We start from the raw sequence: 22206 nt of genomic DNA, 5'->3' as shown, positions 1-22206 counted from the left end.
TTTTGTAGAATAGGTTGTTTGTCAAAATGTGAGACTGAGTGGAGGGCTGGAGAGGGAGAAGCACTGGTTGCTGGTGCTCTACCTGGGTTCCTCTTGTAGTGCTGATGGCTTAGTATGGATGCAAGCAGTAAAGGCACAGGAAGCAACGGAAGCAGAATGAGAACAATGCAGAGACACACCACACACATATGTTTCTGTGCGCATTTGTGGGTTTTGTTGTTGTTTTCTTTTTTCTTTTTTGAGACAGGGTCTTGTATCTCATATAGCCCAGGCTTTCCTTAAGTATACTATGTAGCTGAGGCTACCTTATGGTTCTCCTATCTTTGCTTCCCAAGTTCAGAGATTACAAGCATGTACGACCATGTCTAACTCAACTGAAAAACATTTTTTAATTTCATGATGTGAGTTTCTCTTGTCTGTCTGTCTGTCTGTCTGTCTGTCTCTCTCTCTCTCTCTCTCTCATTTCTTTTCTTAGCTTGGCCTTTTGAGATAGTGTCTTTCCATGTAGCCCTGACAGGCCTAGAACTTTCTATGTAGAGCAGGCTGTCCTTGAACTCACAGAGATCTACCTGCCTCTGTCTCCCAAATGCTGGAATTAAAGTTGATAATATAAATTTCTTAATTCACATAGTCAAAACTCACTCATATGTGGTGAAATATATGCCAGGCATTATGCTATGCTAAATATAATATTATATGTTATTTCACAGCATATATGTATATAAAACTTTACGTTGCTTGTTTTTTTTTAGTTGTCAATTATATCTTAAGTGGTAAATATACAGAAAAGCGGTATTACAGAGCTGGGGATATATAGAGCTCAATGATAGAGCATTTGCTTAGCATATGCAAGGTCCTGGGTTCAGTTCTTCTACACCACCTAAAAAAGTGATAAGAGTGTAACTGTGTGCCACCTACAGCACAAGTAAGGGAACACCAGTAAGGCATAAATGGGGGAACCTCAGTCAACTTGAGTTGTCAGAGAAGCATCACAGATTGGGAAGTGTTTGATCTTATTCTTGAGAGATGAGTTAACTGCTTGCCAAAAATGCAGAAGCAGGATGCTGAAGTCAAGCAGATGGAGTCAGATGAAGATCATAGCTCAGTATGGGCAAAGGGAGCAGCAGAGGAGGAGACGCTTAGGTAAACAGTAGGAACAGCCTTGAATGCCTTGTCAGGGATTTGAGAGTATTTTATAGTTAATGGAAATCAAAGCTACTGAAAAGCTTATAGTATAGATCTTAGTTAAGTGAAATGAGGCTGGCAAACTTAACTTTGCGTGTCAGCAAACTCTGGTAATAGTGTTGAGATGTCTTAGAAGCAGGAGAGCTGAACACAGGAAGTATGGGAAGAGTGTGTGTGTCTAAATAGAGAACAGCAGTAGAGATTGAAGATGGGAGGGAAAGGGAGGTTTAGAAAATAGAGACAGATTGAAAGTTTACAACAGTTGCAAGTTGTGGTGACTTGTACCAGGATTGCTGGAGGGACAGAGAGACATCCAGGTAAGATTCATCAGTAAACTACTTAGGCTGGATATTCTCTAGGCTCAGTAGGTTTAAGCAGGAACCAACTGCACTGGATTGAGAGGGGGGTGTTGTGTGTGTATCTACTGGTCTGTAACTCTATGTTGGGAAAATGCACTCTGAAGACCATGCTGGCCTCAAACTCAGAGCCACCTGCCTCTGCCTCCCAAGTGCTGGGATTCAAGGTATGTGCCGCCACACCCAGCTCATCCTTCTTCTTGCTATCCCCCTATCACTTTTTCCTCCCAACATCATGTGTTTTGTTTTGTTTTTAACCCACTGAGTCCACCTATAATGCACCTATAATGTGTGCGGGAATATAGGACCATCTATTGGAGTTTTGATAGCCTCTCGAGAGCTAGGTCCCTGAAGAAAACTGACTATCTCCCCAGGCAGCCATCAGTTGTGAGTAGTTCTTCCTGCTAGGAGTGGAACTTCATGAGTCTCTCCCATTGTGCATGCTGGGATTTTGGTTGGCTTGATCTTGTATAGGTCTTGTACAAGAAGTCCCAGCCTCTGGGTTCATGTGTGTAAATGCCCAGCAACTTCTGTTTTGCTGCACAGGTCTACTAGCTCTTACAATCCTCTCTCCTTTCCAGGATGAGCCTTGAGCATTGAGAGGAGGGCCATGGTATAGCTGTTCTCTTTAGGGTTGGGTGCTCTACAACACTCTCCTACCCTCTGCATGTTGACCAGCTGTGGTCTCTATTCACTGTGTACTGTAAAAAGAAGCTTCTCTCATGAGACTGAGAGATGTACTTCTCTATCACTGGCAGGAGCTGGGTTAACTGGAAAATATAGGTCAGGTTAGAAGCTTGTCTTTTAAATGATCTCTCACCAAATATTTGTTGTTTATCAGTAGATCTTATAACTTTCGATGGCTCTACTTAACTTTAAGAGCAATAATCTTTGATATCTTGGAATTCTTGACTTTGAGAGAGCTCTAGCACTGGGGACAGATGAGACTCCATATAAAGAAATTAAAAGAAAAAAAAACAGGACAAAATTATTGCTCAGTTTATTAACTTCCCCTGTTTCTTTTGCTTATTAAGATCCCTATGGTTTGCTAAAAGTAAACTTTTTAAGCCACATATGTTGAAGTTGAAAAGGACAAATCAAAATCAGCCTGTATAAAATGTGCCTATATTTAAAAGACAGGAATAGAAGTATAAATCATGGTTGGTTTTCATAAATGCAGTAGCAGGGCTCTGAAATTAAATTTTTGCTTATGTTTCCTGCAATAATGACTTAACAATGCAGAGCCGTGAGTTCACCCACAGCTGTGTTCAGGTTCTCAGTCATGAGGCCTCCACCCTTTATGAAATGGAGCCTAAGACAGAATGAGGGAAAAGACTGAAACAAAGCAGCAAGGCTCTCAAGAGTTTCCATACGTGCAGCACTGTGTCTGCCTCACCATCTTGGCTGTTTTAGTTTATAATGACTATTGATGCATTAAGGTGAGTTATCTTTAGTTTTATTCTCCAGCTTTCACATCTTGAAAGTTTTATAATAAATACCTGATGATTCAAATATATAGCTACTTGGAGGAAGTGTTCAGAAAATAACCACAACTCAGAACTGGAGAGATGGCATAGCAGTGAAGAGCTCATAATACTCTTCTAGGGATGCAAGTTCAGTTCCCAGCGCCCACATGAGATGACTCACAGCTATCTATAACTCCAGCTCCAAGGGATCCAGCACCCGCTCTGAACACTGCAGGCACCATGTACACAACACACACATGCACACTATTTAAAAATAATAAAAACAAATCTTGGTTTTTTTTGTTTTTGTTTTTTTTAATTACCACAATTCAAACAAGACTGTGTGGAGTGCTGAGTCTGAGCAAGCAATACAGGCTCTACTGATGTCATTTGTATCCGTCACCTAGGGTAAATTAATTAACTCCTCCAGGTCACAGATCCTGTTCTCTTAGTTAGAAATTATTGTGCCTTTCAGGACAGTGTTTAAAATTTTGTTAATGATTCTTTAAGACAGGGAAGCGCAACAGTGTAACAGGTAAGAAGCAAGCCACTTGGGAATGAATCCTGGCATTGCCACTTACTAGCTTACTGACCTTGGAGACATTGTCTCACCTCCCTGTTTTCAGTTTTCTTATCTGTAAAGGAGGAATGGCACAGGTTCATATCACATAGTGGCTGTTACTTGAATTAATATTTGCAGAGTACTTAAAACTGTGCCTGGTACATGGTCCTGTTCAAGTGTTTGTAAAATAAATTGTTAGTTAAATCTCTTGGCGCCATGTAAACACTCAATAAAAGGTGGCTGCTATTTGTGTTCAATGCATAATTGATTTCATTGAAACAAAGCTGTAAAACTTTGATAGCCAACTAACCTCCTTCAGCACATTAAAAAAAAAAAAAAAAAAAAGTCAGTGGCCTTAAAGTTTTGTTAATGCGAATAGTAAAGGAATAAGGAAAGTGCATCACTTGGATTTGAAATTCTCTCTGATAAAACATTTCCTCTGAGCAAAACCTTAAGTGCAGTTAGTAATATAGAATTAGCCAGGTTAATCTGACCTGCATATCACAAGTCATTTATCTTTAGCTCACAAGGAATGCTTTTTTCTGACTTGATTGGTGGTGTAGCACCTTTGCCATTCTTTTACAGCTTTGCACTTACTAGAAGACCTTAAGATAAAGTTTCTGTGTATACAGTTTCTGTCTCGCACCCTAGAAATGAGGAAGGATAGAGATGAAAGGGGATTTGTTGACCTTCTTCCATTCATTATCCCCTTGCTACTAGTATCATATATGGGAAAATAGTCTTCATATACAAGCATGATGACATACATTTATCAGTCTACTTTGCAGGCTTAGTTCATCGAGCCTTGGCTGTGGAGGAGTGCTCAGGCCTTCATTTATTTTTGTCCAGCCCACCCTTTCTCCATGAAGGCTAAACATTATCATTTCTTTGTTTCTTGGCTCTTGGACTCCCTGATTGGACACAGTTAGATGGTTCCAGGTGGTTCATTACTGGTCTCAGGATAACATTTCATCTCAGCTTTGGTGATTACTCCTGTGCCCTCCTGTCTGACAGTGACTGATATTTGGAGGTAAATTAAGCAACTGGCTTTTTCACACTGGTAGGCAACAAAATGTGCATTGAAGACGGTGTTAGCTAATGGGTTTTCAGTATGTGCAATGAGTCAGTCTGGCTCCTGTCATTCTCCTTCCTTTCATTTGTCAACATGCATTTCCTTGTGATTGTCTTCGTCACTCCTACTATGATAATTACAAATGTGTACCCTTTCATCAGGCTCGATAGCCTAACACTATTGTTCATTTAAGAAAGGCTAAATTTGGGCTGGAGAGATGGCTCAGAGGTTAAGAACACTGGCTGTTCTTCCCAAGGTCCTGAGTTCAGTTCCCAGCAACCACATGGTGCCTCACAACCATCTATACTGAGATCTAGTGCCTTCTTCTGGTGTGCAGGCAGAATAATGTATAAATAATAAATAAATAAATAAATAAATAAATAAATAAATCTTAAAAAAAAAAAAAGGCTAAATTTAACCCTCAAACCATCTGCTTCTCAGCAAGAGAATTACTTTTAATTTTTAAATCACCTTGAGGTGTGTGTATGTGTGTGTGTGTGTGTGTGTGTGTGTGTGTGTGTGTGTGTGTGTTATGGGAGGGGAATGGTATGTGTGCAACTGTGGAGGTCAAAGCACAACTTGCAAGAATCAGTTCTCAGTTTCCATCACATGGATCCTAGGAATTGAATGTAGTTCATAAGGCTTGGTTGGCCTCAGGCATCTTTACCCACAGAGCCATCTCATCAGCCCAAGATTTTTTGTAAAATTATAAATTAGACATTATAACAAACTGTTAAAGGTTAACGGACTGAGTTATGGTTCATAGAAATTACTTACTTTTTCTTGGCTTAAAATAAAGATGTGATTTGCTTGCTTGTTTGTTTGTTTTCCCCTCTCTAGAAAATGACTTAGATTACTACTAAACAGTTTCTTCTTAATTAAAAAATTAAAAACTTAATTAAAGTTTTTAGTAATTATTATTTTGCAACAATAAATACTGACCAACAGTTAATCAACTTGTGCTATTGTCTGTTTCTTGATGCTCAAATTCATGGCATTACTTCAGAGCTGGTTAAAGGGACAGAATTCAATGTTGAATTCAAATCTGCATTGTAGCAATTTCCAGCTACATTTTGTTGTTTGATCTATTTCATTGTTTTATTCCAACAAACAATGGAAATATTTCCTGTGCTTGGTGTTCCCATCAGGAGGCAGTAATCAAAAACAACTTCTTTATTCTTTGACTCTTTTGTACCTAAAAGAGTCGCCCTTTTCTAATGATGCTTGGGCACTAGTGAATCATGTTATTTATAGTGACAGCAATGTGGGTTTGTTGTCAGGAAGATAAAGGTCAGTCATCTTTCAAAACACAGAGCAGAAAACACTAATCATTCTAATATATGTGATACTTGTGGTTTGTAACTGGGTAGATTAGAGATGGTTATATGACTCAGCTTCTGAGGCCTAGTTGATTCCCATGAGTGTCAGTAGCTGATCTTTGCTTAAAGATTCTAGCCCAAATCTTATCTTTTATAAATATCCAAGCCATACATAAGCCAAATGCATGAGTATGGGTATATGAGGAAATCTTGAAGCTATTGTGAGAGTAAAGGTTAAGAGAATTTGTTTTAGTATCACATGGAGGGAAATATGCATCATCTTGACATAATAAGAACAGAGTTATCTGCACAGCCCATCATACACTCTTACAATGAATATATCCTAAAATGAATGTGAGTGTACATTAAGATACAATTCTACAAATATCCTAACTGCTCATGTTCAGATGGTAAGGTGCTGTGATTAAACACCTGATAGGTCAGCTTCATCTGACACAGAAAAGAATTTAAAATTCTTCTCTATTTAATGGTAGGGCTTGAGGCAGCCTTACTTCTGATGTTAAGTTATATTAAATTCTTCCTAGTGGCATACTTGGTGCCTTGATGGAACAGTTTAAACAAGGGTACATGACCTGTATTTAAGTACAGTTTTACTCCCTTGTGAATACTGAAACACATCAGTGAATAGATCTGGAGTCTAATCTAGGTTTCTAAATACTGTTATCCAACAAAAAGAACCATAGCACCTTGGAGAAGTAGTGGTGTTAAGGGCAGGGCAAAGAATATACAAGATGAGCTTGGGTAATCTTTTGCGTTCGAAGGTACAGAAGCATGTAAAACTAAATTTAAAAAAATATTAAATGAAGCAAGTTGAAAAGACAGAGGATTAGCCAAACATTTGAACATCAGAATAAGTAACAGCAGTATTCTGTTGTAGCTCAGAGTCAAATACTTACAACGGTGAATGATACAGCAGTATAATAAATAGACATCTCTTTCACACAGACAAATTCTAATCAATGAGGTGATAGATTTATTAGTGAGATTTGGCCACTCTACAATACAACCATATCAGAATATCACATTGTAGTCTATAAATATGCATTATTTTATATTTGGCACTTTAAATTGAGATTAGGGGCCAGCAAAATGGCTTATTATGGGTAATGGGGCTTGCTGACAAGCCTGATGACTAGAGTTGAATCCCTGGAATCCACATGGTGGAAGGAAAGAACTGGTTTCAGTAAGTTCTCTTCTGGCATCCACATGTGTGCCATGGCATGCACATGTCTCCACACATAGATAAATAAACAAATATCCTTAAATGAATAAAAATAGAAATGAGGCTATGCTACAAAGGAAACATCTTACCCATTTAATTCTCTGATCTGACATGGTCTAAAATCTAAAAAAGAGTGCCCAAATGATTGTTTCCCTGATAGTTGCCAAAGCCGATGATGATGGGTGTCTGTAAGTGTTCTGCTTCTGCGTTGTTGTCTCTGCTCTGTCTTCTTCTGTGGATAACAATACACATGGACAGCATTCGTGTGTGCGGTAAAGACACAAGTGAAGTGCTTAGTATGACAGAATGGGATGTAGTAGCCTCTGGATTTAGCCAATCATGGATGGAAAAAACTCTGAGGAAAATGTCACCTTATTGTTCGTGGGTAGGCTTTACCTACAATTTTAAGTTATATTAAACCTAAGTAGATAGGCCTAGGAAAGTTGAATCTCTACTAAACTTGTACAAAGTGGAAGTGTGGGGGTTGTATGCAAGTACTGGCCATTTTATATAAGGGTCTGAACGTCCAGACGTTAGTACCCACTGTGGGCCTGGAACCAGTCCTCCAGAGATACTGAAGGGCAATTTTATATTCCATTCTGTCTTAGTAAATGGTAATGAGAAATCTTGAATTTCCCTATTTCATCTACTTGCTCACCCTTAATTCATTCCCTGTGTGCTGTTTATAGAAAGCTATAGGCTGTGAATGAAGAAAATTATCCTTCTTTCTATGAAGAAATATAAATGCCTTTTTTAAATGCCTTTTCATTGCCAATTCTTTAACACAGATTATTGTGTCAGGGAAGGATGTAAAGGTGTAATTAAACCTGGTTTCTGTTCCATGTATGCAGTGCAGCAGCGGGTTGCATCACCTCTCACAAGTGCTTAACTTTCTCCTGAAATAAGTCTTCCACATTGCATTACTAGGAAGACTTTTCAAGGAGCTTAGTTTACCAAGTAACATGTAACAAAGCACCTTTAAAAGACATAAAGACATGAACTGCACCTGTAGCTTTCCTTGCATGAATGAGGCCCTCACTACCATTTACTGAGTACACACTGTTTCAGTGGCATTATGTATTTTTCTACTTAAATCTTAACACACCCATCATGTTATCAAAAATACAATTTTGGAAGTGCTCCGCCAAAGGTTCTTGAATGTAGGCAGGTATGGTTCTGTGATAGTGTGGTGAGCCTGGCTGCCATTCAGTGTGGCTTTGATTGTTCCACAGAATCAGATAACTAGACAACATAAATGTCCATTTAGTATCACCTTTTTGTGACTGAACAAGTGCTTTCTCTGTCTAGATCTGTAAAGATTAGATTAGACTGGACTACCCAGACAGTGATTCTTCCCCAGTTCTTTCTGTCTTACTAAGAAGTAGACCTGTGAGCAACCTCGAGGCCACATACCAGGTTGTCTTCCCAACAGGCTTGTGCCATCTCTTCTTTGAGTTCATTTCACCAGGGTGTGGGGAAGTTACAAGTGAAACACTCTGTCTGGCTCCTTGTTAAGACACTGAAACCTTTATCTTGCTGCTTAGAGAGTATCTTCAGTTTACATATACTGAAAAACTCACCTGGCCATTGTTTAAAATGCACATGTTACTGTGCCTGCCTCAGGCTCTCCACCATCTTTCCCAGAGTTTGGATACATCTCTACATAGGAAAACAACCTTTTACTCTTCAAAGTATATTTAAGCATCTTTTTGTTGTTGTTTTATTTTTGTTTTCCGAGACAGGGTTTCTCTGTGTAGCCTTGGCTGTCCTGGACTTGCTTTGTAGACCAGGCTGGCCTCGAGCTCACAGAGATCCATCCACCTGTCTCTGCCTCCCTGAGTGCAGGGGTTAAAGGCATGCGACACTGCGCCTGGCTAGATTAAGCATCTTATTCTTAATTCATATTCTTAATTCATATTCATAGTTTTTCTAGAAGATTAGAAACATACATCTTTATGTGTGAGTTATAAGTGGCAGGAATAGCTAGTCATTGAGGTCCAATAAAGAAGACAAAGATTTCTGGTCATTTTGGAAAGTAGAATATAGGCTGAGGTGGTGTTATATTGTAAAGATGGACGTGGTTGACATCTCTTACTTCGTTTGTCTACATATGGTCCAGCAGGCATGTACTGAACCTGAGGCTTTTATTCCCATCTTTTCTCCTCTGAACCTTGTGCTCCTACTGGTTTTTCTGCGCCTTCTGTAGTTAGTTCCTTGTGACCTTTATCTCTTGAAGGCAATAGTGATAGTAATGGTTTCTCAGAAGCAGCACTGACATTTCACATCTGTACTCTGGGCATTTTATGTCTTTAATCTCATTGATCCTCACTACATCCTTTCTTGGCAAGTGGATTATTCTCACTAGTATAGATTTGGAAACCTAAGCTTCAGAGAATTAAAATACCTCTCCTATAACACTAGAGTTAGAAAGGACAAAACTCTTAAGTCAGTTCTAGTTTTCCCAAATTTTGTAGTTAGCATATGCTTCCATGAAGCAGCTGTGACATGGGTTACAATCGTTGCTGTGCCTGAGGCCTGCTTGTTCCTATGTTGGCAGGCTGAGAGAATATTTTCCCCAGGGTGCTAATGTGTGTTGTCTCATGGCACAAACAAAGCAGTAGTTTACATTAGGACATCGGCCCTCCTAACAGCTGCTGACTGGGTATACTTGTTATTGCAGCTCTACAGGCGGGGGAACCAAGATTCACAGGTGCTGACCCTGGTCCCAAAGCCAGTCTGTCTAGCAGTGGAGACTGGGGCCACTTCTCTTTGAGTCTTTGCTTAAGCTCCCGTGCAATGTATGCACTAGTAGAGAGCCAGATCCTCTTAGTTTCGAGACTCAAAGCACAAGAAAGTATGGGACATACTTAAATAACAGTAGGAATTTGTTTTTGAGTGTTATCAAAAAGGCAAACAGACATCTATGACACGGAAAGATTTTATGCGTGTGCACATGGAAGTCATTGAGTACAGTGTTCGCAGAGTGCATTCTAGGTATCAAAACTGTAAATTTTTTTGTCTGAGTTTTTAAGGAAAAAGGCTTACAGTTGTTTTGAAGTATAATGCCACTTCATTCCATAAATGAGTATGTAAGTGACAGTGGTGATGCGTGACATGTAGCCAGGCCATATGCTATCATTTGTTAATGAGATAATCAGATGGATATCTGCCTGTAGTATGATCTATGAATCAACATTTAAAGAGTTATTACTTACGAAATTCTCAGTGTCTCAAAAACTGATATATGTTGCTACTTAGTTGGGTTTTACTTATTTGCCTCTCCTAGAATATATAGAATAAAAAGTCAGTTAATAATCATCAAGCTACTTACATTTGACAATAATCAAATTCACAGTGGTTGTTCACACAAATAGGTATTTCAGGAAAAAAAAAAGCATGGTTTAGGAACTGGATGTTGTGACTCATTTCTATAGGTAAGCGCAACACTTGGGAGGACAAGGCAGGTAAATGATGAGTTCAAAGGAAGTCCTGACCACACAGTAAGATCCTGCACCAGAACAACAAAAACCGTTGTATAAGGTCAGTTTTCCAATCTCTCACATGTTCTGTTTGAGAAGAAAACTCAGTTCAGATATACACTTATTCAACAATGTTCATTATTTACTCTTAGCCTATCATTGTGATAACTAGTAGGGAAAATACCACCAGATGAATATCACCCTCCACTTTATAAATTGGATCATAGTGGTCCCACATTATAAAATTTATTACTGCGAAATGTAGTGTAGTTTGAGAGCAGAGATGAAAGTAACATTTATTTCCATCCCAATAGATTTCGGTTTTGGAAATTTCTTTAAAACTGGTGAACTGCTGGCAACATGGTGTGGCAGCCCCCCTTATGCAGCCCCAGAAGTCTTTGAAGGGCAGCAATATGAAGGACCACAGCTGGACATATGGGTATTGCTTTGCTTTGATATGTTAAATGTATCTCTCATGATCATTGGTACTCTGGCCCATCAGAAGCTCCCGGTACTCAGCACATAAGTAACATTTCATATTCTCCCCACTCAATGGACTACAGTTAATCAGAGCACCTGGAAATAGATCCTAGGAAAGATTTTCTAGAGATAGGTATTACCATCCTAAAACAGCAATGATTTGAAGTGACATTCTAAGCAAAATGATCAAAGTCAGACCATTTGGTATTTATTATACTTATTCTCGGGAGGTCAAGACTTTCAGTTTTTGAGAAAATAACAGTTTTGGCCAGGAATCCATCAATCCGTGTGATTTAAGAGCCATGGCAGTGTTTGGTAAATCAGTGTTTGAAGTACTTTCTGAAATGACTGCATCATTTTCTTCCCTAGAGTATGGGAGTTGTTCTTTATGTCCTTGTCTGTGGAGCTCTGCCTTTTGATGGACCAACTCTCCCTATTTTGAGGCAGAGGGTTTTGGAAGGAAGATTCCGGATACCATATTTCATGTCAGAAGGTAACAAGCTGTTCATCATATTAGCTGTGCATTACAGAATTTGTGCTGCATGAAAGTCCTAGCCAAAGTTTTCCTGCTGAGAGTTTGGTACCAGATAAAATGACTGAGTCATTTAAAAAGCCATGGAGCTCTGCAACACCACTCATATAGATGAGACAAGTTCCAGCCTTCCTCCTGTAACTGAGAACAGAATCTACCCAGATTAAGAGCAGCAAGTCTTCCCATTCAGCTTGAGCCTATAAATGTCCTGGTTTATTTTAGACTTACAGAAACAGTGCATAGATACAGGCTTACAACCATTTTACTCTGTGTATGAAATAGATTTTCAAAATAAAAAGTTTTTAAATTCAAGTCAACTGGCAGAACTCTGGTGAATTAAATTGAAATGCCGCAGTCCCTACCTGTCTTATTTTGGACTGTCATATGGACAGCAGTTTGATTTACTCTTTAGTTGTATGTTTAGTTTTCTTGGGAAAGCAAGGTCATGTAGGCTCTGGAGACTACCTGGATGGAATCCTGAGTTCACCACTCACTGGCCATGCAGTTTTGGCTCATCTGTGAAGTGGAGTTAACAATAGTTCCTACTCTAGAGCTGCTGTAAGGATGATTAAATTACTCTGCACAAAGCACTTGTCATAGTGCTTAGTGTGAGTGGCAGGAGGCCGAGGTGGAGGAGGGTAGTGAAGAGCTTGATGTCACTCATAACTGCAGCTGCAGTGTACTTAGTGTAATCAGAAGCAGATCTGCATACATGATCCTTGGCAGCACTGATGAGGAAAGCAGCAGCTTACTGGAAAGAGCATGCCGCTCACCGGCCTGGCTTTACTGAGCATGCCTCCATATGACTGCGGATCAGTTCATTATACTTGTTCTGGGAATGAAGCTTAGAATTTTATTTTCCTTAATGGAAATCTAGGTCTGTGACTAGTTTGAGAAATGCACTAGAAAGACTCTTTTAGCACACAGATAGACTTATACTCACCTGTGTTTCTTAAGTATTTGTTCTAAATCTAAACTTGACCAAAGTGTCATTCATGCATTCATTTGCTCCTTTGTTCTTCTGCTCTCTAGAGAAGGATACAAAGATTATTGTGCAAAATCACATGGTCCATGCAAGTATGTCTGAAAGTGATCTATGTGACTCTTTTAACACTGTGTTTTCCATAGATTGTGAACACCTTATTAGAAGGATGTTGGTCCTAGATCCTTCCAAGCGGCTAAGCATAGCTCAAATCAAGGAGCACAAGTGGATGCTCATAGAAGTTCCCATACAGAGGCCTATTCTCTATCCACAAGAACAGGAAAATGAGCCATCCATTGGGGAGTTTAATGAGCAGGTTCTGCGACTGATGCACAGCCTTGGGATTGATCAGCAGAAGACTATTGAGGTAAAGTGATGGAGATGTCTGCAGGTGTTTAGGGTTCTTCTGCATTTGCTATTTGAAGCTTCATGCTCACACCTATCGCCCTAGGCTTTTAGCATATATATCCTCAATGCCTGGGTGTACTGCTCAGGATTCCCTGACGATTACATCAGGCTTTTTATAGTTGCTATTAGTCAACCTCTAAACTCCTCCCTTTGCCCTATCTGCTCAAAAGTCCAAGAGGAGAATTTCAGAGGGCTGGAGCATGAAAACACAAGGTTGGGTGTAGCGGTGCGCACCTTCAACCCCACCACTCAGGGCCACGCAGATCCCTGAGGACTACAAAGCTGTGTATATGGGGCGAGACTAAGAGCTGAACCAAGAGTCAAAAGGAAGGCACCAGAAAGAAAGCCAGCGGTGTTCAGGAGAACCAGAGAAACTAAGGAGGCAGAGTAGTTGTGATTTGGGACATATTAATGGTCATAGAGCTAAGAAAGCTATAGAGCTGGAAATTTCCTTTTGACTTTTTTCTTTTTTCCTTTCCTCCTTCCTTAAGACTTTTAGAAATTATTTATTTTTATTTTATGTACATTGATGTTTTGCCTGAATGTGTGAGGGAGTTGGATTCCCTGGAGCACAGAATTACAGTTATGAGCTGCTATGTGGGTGCTAGGAATTGAACCTGGGTCCTCTAGAATAGAAGCCAATGCTCTTAACTGCTGAGCCATCTCTGAAGCCCCATTGGCTTTTTTTTTTCTATCTAGTAGTTAGCTTATAGACAGCACATCAGCCACACCAAAGCAGAACAGTGCCTTTAAAGAGTCTGTTTCTTGTCACCTGTTATAGCCATGAGCAAAACCAAACTTGCTGTCTCACATTATTCATTGGGCACTCAGTGATGTTTTCCCATGCTTATCCATGGAGTAGATCATGGATGGCAGCTTCTGTGGGTTCCCTCTGGCCTGAGGTTTTATTTTCCCTGAGGGTTTCATGGATCCATGTTGCCCAATACATCACCCAGTAGATGGTCAGGTGGGAACAGAAGCCCAAAGAGAAGTTGTTTCTCTGTTACATTGGCATTCTGGGAAATCTGGCGAACTGATGATGTGAAAAATTTGGGAAGCAAGTTTATTTTCAAGGTTTCCAAAGGGTTGGACTGCAAAAACAAGGGGAAAATATTACCTAAGAACGCAGACACAGTGTCTCTCCATCTACCATCCAGATGTCATTCTCCAGCCCAAAAAAAATCACCAGAAAGCTCCCCACAGGCTTTGTTCAGTCGCCAGAGCATTCAATGATTTGAACTTTGGCTGAAGCAGTGGAGTTAGAACTTTTGGGCCCAGGGAGTTGATCAACTTACACCTACTTACCACTGTAGATGGGATCACTTTATAGCACTGGCAAAGTCTACATAAGACAGTGGTGGCATTTTCTCTTAATGCAGAAAAATAAACAGATCTCTGGTAAAGGAATAGGACCAGTTATTTAAAGATGTTACCTTTGATTGAGTAATACTAGAGACCTAAAGTGTGTACCTTCCTATCTGAATTCTAGAAGGGGTTTTGTTGTGAGGTATACTTTGCTACTGTACTTCTTTTAAATTTGGTTTCTTCAAGACAGGGTTTCACTGTATAACTTCCTTGGCTGTCCTACAACTTGCTTTGTAGACCCCGCTGACCTCAAACTCACAGAGCTCTGCCTGCCTCTGCCTCCTGAATGCTGGGATTATAGGCATGTGCTACCATGCCTGGCCTGCTACTATGTATTTTTTAAGTACCTTAGTATCTAAAATTGTGTGAATGAAAATACACATCTAAAATTTTAAGGCAGAATTACTGTGGAAATGTATGTGAGTGGCTTTCAGAGGCTCATTTGGTCCTGTGCTGTTGGGCTGAGCATCATGGCAGCAGGAGCATGTGCCTGAGACTGTCCTTCACTTCTAGAAGACAGAGACAGAGAGAGAAGGTTGTGTGATTGTTGTTTTCAGGACACATGATCTACCTCTTTTAAAGAGGTGTAGATCCCTTAGTTGGTTTTTACAGTTCTTTGCCTTCAGCACCTGTTTTCTCTTTCAGTCTTTGCAAAACAAGAGCTATAATCACTTTGCTGCCATTTATTTCTTGTTGGTGGAACGTCTGAAATCACATAGGAGCAGTTTTCCTGTGGAGCAGAGACTTGATGGCCGCCAGCGCCGGCCTAGCACCATTGCTGAACAAACAGTTGCCAAGGTAACAGCCTATGTAGCCACTAGCCTCATTTGTCCATGTGCCTTTTTATGTTGGACACGTTTTTCATCACTTGGTACAAAAAGTCAGGATCTCATCCTCTATAGTTTTTTTTTCTAGAAAGTTTCTGCCACTATCATTCACTAGAGTCTCAAAACTTTTAACACCTTCCTCCTTTAAGAATTAACTTTATTTTCAGTTCTTTTCTTTAAGAGATACTTTATCATTTAATCATTTGCTAATATTGAGGATTAATGTAATCAGCCTGTACTTTCAGTTCATTAACAGAATGTTGTTACAGATTGATCACATACAAGCTGCTGTTATTAGGCACTCTAAGAGTTTGAATGCATGGAACACCATCATGGGTCTCAGAGCTGTATGATAAAAGCAAAATAAGATACAACCAGAATCATTCTTCACAACAGGAGGATGAGTCCTATTGAAGAGCAGAGGGCAAGGGAGAGAGGTTCATCTGAATAGGGAGTGCTTCATGGGAGAGATAGCACTTGAAACAGGACTTCATGAAGGTGTGAGACTTTGAGGAACATACAGTACTGAAGAAATTATGACCAGAATGACATGCACACAGATGAAGAAAAGTGTTCACATGGGCCATTATAGGCCTTGTTTCTCTTCATTCAGTTCATTTGAACTGAAGTCTTAGGAAATAAAAATTTGGAGTGGTAAGTGGAAGCCATATTGTGAAGAGCTCTAAATGCCAAGGATGACTTATAATTAAGGAAGTGATAATGAGCTTCTAAAGACCATAAGGTAGTTAGTCAGGGAGCACTGGAAAGGATGCTTAGTTAGGAAAGATCAGGGGGTTTGTTTAGTTTTTGTTTGTTTGTTTTGAGACAGGATCTCATTGGCTGGCCTCAAACTCACACAATCCACTTGCCTGTGCTTCCCAAGTACTGGGATTAAGGGCATGTGCCACCATTCTCAGCTGGGGAAGAACAGAAACTTTTGAAAAATACTTATGAGATTCTTACACTAACTGAGATGCAGAATGCTGAAGACTTAATGTGATAGAAACAGGGAGGAAGGGCCAAGAAAGGCAGATCTTGTGTAAACCTAGCTCAGACTTGGGAGGTGCAGCTCCACTCCGTGTTAAAAGCAGGACACCAGAGCACATCCCAGGCTCTGTGCCTCGCTTTACCTGTTGTGACACTAAGTGCTGCGACACGGTGAGTTGACCCCTGAGAATCACGGAAACAGTGCTGGCAGAGTTAGAAGCACATTTTTTTCGTTGTCCTCAAAGGCCTGAGGGCACAGTGGGGATATGGCTCAGTGCCAGGAGAGGGATATAGTCTGAGAGAGGCCTCAGACTCGTATGTGTAGAGGCTTGGAAAGGAGTGGGTTCTTCTAGTTAGGATGCCTTCAGCTTCTATAAGTAGTACTCCTAGTTGAATGGAATTACAGTGTACAAAACTATGAGATTTTTTTTTTCCTTTGGCTTCTACAGAACATACAAAGAGAGGGAGTTGAAAATTCTTGATTTTCTAACAGGTGAATTATATATTTTTCTTGAATATCTTAAAAATAATGTGGTAATGCAGATGTGAGCGAATATCAACATAGCTCCGGATATTTGGGTCATAGTATTTCTAAGCACTTGAGAAGCTTCAAAATTGAAAAACACTGCTTTTAAACAAGAGGGAGAAAAGAAACTCCTAATAGTGAGCTGTGGGGATGCCCTTCCTATGTACAAGTGTGGCCAAACAAAAGGATAGGAAGCAAGATGCCCCTAATGTGGTAACACACTTTCTCAGCTAAGCTTCTTTATTGTTAACCATCTCACACGTGAGAACTGCAAGGGGACACATCAGCAGTTTTCCCAAGCACGCGCACGCGTTACTGAACCAGATATCCTTTCCTATCTGCATGGTGAGCAGGTCCCTCAGGTATCTCAACCTGTATTTAATTTGGCTTAGAGTCCAGGTGTATAATATAAATGGCTTCTTTTGCTTGTTCACTTTGTTTTTCACTGCCAAACATGCACTGGCCCAAGTCAGCATCAAACTATGTATACTGTAACTTCAAATGTGTCTAGTTCTTCTAGAAGGCTTCCCAGCTCATGGCTGTATTATAGAAAGTGTTGAAAGTGCTGTCTGGGCCCTAAGAAGGAGGCCCCACAGCTGAAAAAAAACACTCCCTGCCCTCTGTGTTTTTGTGTTTCATGTTTAAAAGCTGATTCTTTGTTTATTTGGATGTGGATATGTTCAAAGTTTTAATTGAGCATCCTTGTTTTAAATCTTTGATCATTTTTGTTGTTGTTGTTGTTGTTTAAAGAGAGAGTAGATTGTTTGTTCCCTAACATTGTAATAAAACAAAACTGAGAAAACAGCATGATCTAATACAGAGATCATAAAAAACTATAGAATCATTCAGACCTTAAGTTCCATATACAGATGAGTGATTTTGCTCAGGTCAGCATTTCTGAGATCCCATGTTCATAAATATAAAAGGAAGATGGTTCTTGCTTAATAAGATTGCTATCCTGCCAGGTGGTGGTGGCACAAACCATTAATCCCAGCGCTTGGGAAGCGGGCAGATCTCTGGGTTTGAGGCTAGCCTGGTCTACATAGTGAGTTCCAGGAGAGCCAGGGCTACACAGAGAAATGTCTCAAAACAAACAAACAAAAAGATTGCTACCAAGATAAAACTAGTCAACCTGTGGCGGCAGCTGCATTCAGCAAAGTGCATCTCTCATCTGCAGGACAGTGTCACAGACACTGAGGCCCTTGAAATACCCAGGAGCCAACCCTTGCTCATAGGCAGTTGCCATTTAGTGATGGAGTGTCCATTGTTATTTTGTAGACCACAGTGAGCTGCTCACTGTAGGTAGGCAGTGAGTACTGTCTTTCACTTTTATATATCATTCCAGAAACTTTGCTACTGACCAGCTTCAGGCAACTATTTTGGAAAAGAAAGAAAACTCTCACCTTTTTCTCATAAACCCTAAATAATAGTTTTTAACAATCCTTCTACTTCAAGTTTGCATCAGCTGCAAGCAGACAAGAATGAAACATTTGTCTCTGTTCTTAGTTGCTGATTAGAGGTTGTTCCACAATCATAGGACAAAGCCTCACCTTGATTTGCTTGGGCTGCCATAGGAAAATGCCAGGTCAGCATTTACCTTCTCAAGGGTTCTAGAGGCTCAAAGCACAAGATCCACTGCCCTCGGTATGAGTTTCTAGCACAAGCTCTCTTCTAGGCTAGTGGATGGCTACCTCCTGTTGTGTCCTCTTAGGCTCCCCCCAACCCCATGGATTGTGAGGAGACCCCTGTGTCTTTTACTCATTTTAGGAGAATACCAGCCTGCTGTGTAGCAAAGGCTTGTAACTCGGGCCAGGAAGAATAACATAGTAACATTCTCCCATCACCTTTATAATTTGAGAATCCTGTTGTGTGTTGATATCCAAAAGGACATTTCAAATTTTTCAGTATACTTAAAATATACTTTATATAGGATATATTCTGCTATCATCGGATATACTGCATGAAAGAGAATAAAACAACAGCAAAGTTATCAGTAGTCAGTGGATGAGAAAAGGACATTGTTTTGCCCAGTGTTGAGGATTGAATCCAGGGCTTTTGTAGGTCCTTGTTAAATACTCAACCGTGCCATATCTCAGCTTCTGAAAGAAAATCACCTCGCACAGACTTGTAAAGCATATTGCTCTAGTTCCTAGGAAGTGTCACATCAAAATGTTACTCCTCAATTCAAGTTCACGGTCAATTTCTGTAGTCCAAGTCAAATGTAAAGATTGTTGAGGAGACCATGTGTGACAGTGTGCCTAGAATACTAGCACTATGGAGCCTGAGGCAGAATTAACGAAGTCAGTACCAGCTCGAACTCCAGAATAAGACCTTACCTCCAAAAGAAAAGAAAAGTATCAAGAAAAATGTTATGTGCTTAATCTGACACAGCTCAGTCTTCCATAAAGAATTTTAGGGAGACAGGATGGAGATAGAACAGCCCTTGTGATCAGATATGGGCATCTCGTTTCCAATGCAATATCTTCAGGCAAGGCTTTCCCCACTCTCAGATGGGCGGAACAGGCTAAGAAACTAGAAATTAAACTTTTCATGTTATCCTTTGATTTGAAAAGCTGGTGATGAGGTTAGAATGTATTAAATGTACTTTATTGAGAAATGAAAGTGTTGTGGGGTACCCATAGAGATTAAGCTGACTAATTCTTAAAAAAAGAAAAAAAAGTGCCCAAGATATAAGGCCAAAGAAAGATGATGGGAGAAAAGCTGACCTTTGTTGTGCTCAGGAAGTGTGCAGTGCTGTTTTCAGTGTTTCTCATCTACCGACTGTTGACAGCTTGCTGTTGTTTTGTTCTCTTTTTCATGCAGTATATCTGATAACATCAGAATATATCCTATATGAAGTCTATTTTAGGTGTACTCAGAATTTTGAAATGTTTATCAAGAACATACACCCTCCTTAAAAAAATGTCAATTTAGCTGAACGAGTTGCTGTACATCTCTAATCCCAGCAGTTGGGAGGCTTTCTGAGTCTCAGGCTGGCCTGGACAACACAGCAAGTTCCAAGGCTGCATGGAGAGAACCTGTCTCAAAAACAAAACCAAACAACAACAAAAATTAACTTAAAATTCCAACTGGAAGCCATGAGACACTGATTGGGACCAAAACTGCATTTGTCTTCCTGTCCAGTTGTTTTGTCCTTGGGGTCATTTTAAGAGTGGGAGGAAAAGTTTATGCTCCTAAGCTGAGGGCTTCACAGGCGTGTGCCAGCACACTTGGCTTTTCATAGTGTTACTGTTCAGCCTTAACTTCACAATGAAATGGATGTCACACCCATTTTTACAGGTAAAGAAAAGATTCAGAGAAAATTAGATTGCCTGATTAAAGTCATCATGCAATTAATAAGTGATAGATCCACAAATCAAAACCACGCCTTGAAAAAGAAATTAGAATTTCATATAGTTTTGTCCCTTTTGTTTAAATTTAAAAGTCATCACCCCATATCCCCTGTCAGAACTGTAGCAAGGAAAATAGAGGCCGTTCCTCTTCCTGTGGGAGTCTGATATGGCAATTGTCCCCCCAGATGTCTCACAGTTTCTGTTATGTTCAAAGCACATATAAGAAATGATTATGCCAGGTTTTTGTTATTGTTGTTGTTTGGATAGTTGGTCAGGATTTCTCTGTGTAGCCATGGCTGTCCTGGACTTGCTTTAGAGACCAGGCTGGCCTCGAACTCACAGAGATCCACCTCTGCTCTCTGGGTACGGGGATTACAAGTGTGTGCCACCACACCCCGCTGATTCTGTCAGTTTTTAAGGGCTGTGAACAGAAGGGTCACCCAGGAGCTCCATCATTAAAATCAGTCAACACCAACTGTCAAAATGAAAGACTTTTAAATGATTTTTTAAAAGAGAGTTGATCCTTGTTTACTTAAAGCACTTAACAAAGGAGACAGGAGAATGGAATGAACTATCCGAGGAAGCCAAGTGTGGAAGCGCATGCCTGTCATCCCAGCACTTAAGAGGTACAAGCAGTAGGTCCAGAGCTCATAAGAAAGAAAACCAGAAATAGACCTGAGCTCTGTGTAGCAGGCTGGTTTTAGGAACAGAGCAATGCAGCAATGAGCATTTCTCCGACTGCTCCAACAAGCTGCATTCAGACTGCATCTTCTCAGAGGAAAGGGACCTTCCTGTCACCCTGAATAACCACTTCTCTCTTCTTCCTCTTATGGGGAGGGGAAGTAAGAAAAGGCAATTTACTTTATGTACCTTTTATTGTACTGGCTGTGGGGCTTGTGTATATCTGGACCTGGCTTGAGCTCCTTAAGGCTGGGCGATTTCTTTTTCATATTTTTCTAAGTAGCATATGTAAAGAAAGAAAAAAATAAGTTTATTGAATTGAGACAAAGACCATTCTTTGATTCCTTACAAAGGCTATCTTGTTGCCTATGTGAAAGGTATATCATTATGAGACTGGAACCAAATTCTGTCCAGTTTATGTGAGAATGTTTGACTAGTGAGACCTCGTGATTCAGTGCTTACTGTGCGTGTGCACACACATACACACATGTCTCTTCAGGAGTTCTAGCAAATAATTCTTTATCTTTCATTGCCTCAGGAAGGTTCACTTGGTTCTAGGAGCAGTGTGCATATGTATAGAAAAAGTAATAATGTTCCTACACTGTCTGTTCTTACCATATTTTCAGGCACAGACTGTGGGGCTCCCAGTGACCTTGCATTCACCGAACGTGAGACTGATGCGATCTACCCTCCTCCCACAGGCATCCAATGTGGAGGCCTTTTCATTTCCAACATCCAGCTGTCAAGCAGAAGCTGCTTTTATGGAAGAAGAGTGTGTTGATACTCCAAAGGTAAGGGTGGTGTGTTTGAGACACAGTGGAGAGTGGCTGGAGACTTCAATGTGAGGGACAGACCTCAGTTGTAGCATGGTTTTGCTTTGTTGAAGAACTTCATCAAAATGTTCAGAGATCAGCTCTCATCATTTAAGTAACAACTCCAGGCCACATAAGCCCTCTACTTTTTCCTTCCCTAACCAGATCCTGTTTTCTCCCAAGTTTTAAGATTCTTCATAAATGTTTGGGTGCATGAGTTGGTGGGTAGGTTGGTTGACTCTTAATTATAATTTTAAAAACAAAAAGTTACCTATTGTACTGAATTAGACTTTGTTATTGTTGCCTCTCTTCTATGCAGCAGACTAAAATTACAAAGTGATAGGATTTTGATCGAATAAACATCCTTTTAGGTCCACCTTGGACATGCTTAAAGGGTTTAGTTTGTACTTGGTGTGTTGCATAAACTTGGCTGTTAGGAAATGGAAAGTGACTGCTGCTTTATTGCAGTAGATCCTTTTTGAATGCTAATGTAAGTGGTATATACTCAGTACCAAGTGCTATACGGATGATCATATTCATAAGAAACAGTGTCATAAAAGAACGTAAGTCT

The 22206-nt window shown here is 40.1% G+C and overlaps 1 protein-coding gene across 5 annotated transcripts in view; it reads left to right on the top strand.

Moving 5' to 3' along the window:
• Sik2 (salt inducible kinase 2) overlaps window positions 1–22206 on the top strand; it is a 106632-nt gene that overhangs the window by 67563 nt on the left and 16863 nt on the right. For 3 of the 5 annotated variants that reach the window (XM_055621752.1, XM_055621749.1, XM_055621751.1), the window contains exons 5-9: window positions 10997–11121; window positions 11532–11655; window positions 12823–13043; window positions 15095–15247; window positions 21450–21614. In XM_055621752.1, the coding sequence (XP_055477727.1) occupies window positions 10997–11121; window positions 11532–11655; window positions 12823–13043; window positions 15095–15247; window positions 21450–21614 (788 nt within the window). The remainder of the gene's footprint in view (window positions 1–10996; window positions 11122–11531; window positions 11656–12822; window positions 13044–15094; window positions 15248–21449; window positions 21615–22206) is intronic. The other 2 variants (XM_055621753.1, XM_055621754.1) reach the window with 1 other exon arrangement.

This window comes from Psammomys obesus, unplaced genomic scaffold, assembly GCF_907164565.1.
Source record: "Psammomys obesus unplaced genomic scaffold, mPsaObe1.curated_primary_1811, whole genome shotgun sequence".
NCBI lineage: Eukaryota > Metazoa > Chordata > Mammalia > Rodentia > Muridae > Psammomys > Psammomys obesus.
Note: the sequence above shows the minus strand (reverse complement) of the source record. Positions and strands in the feature narration are given on the sequence as shown.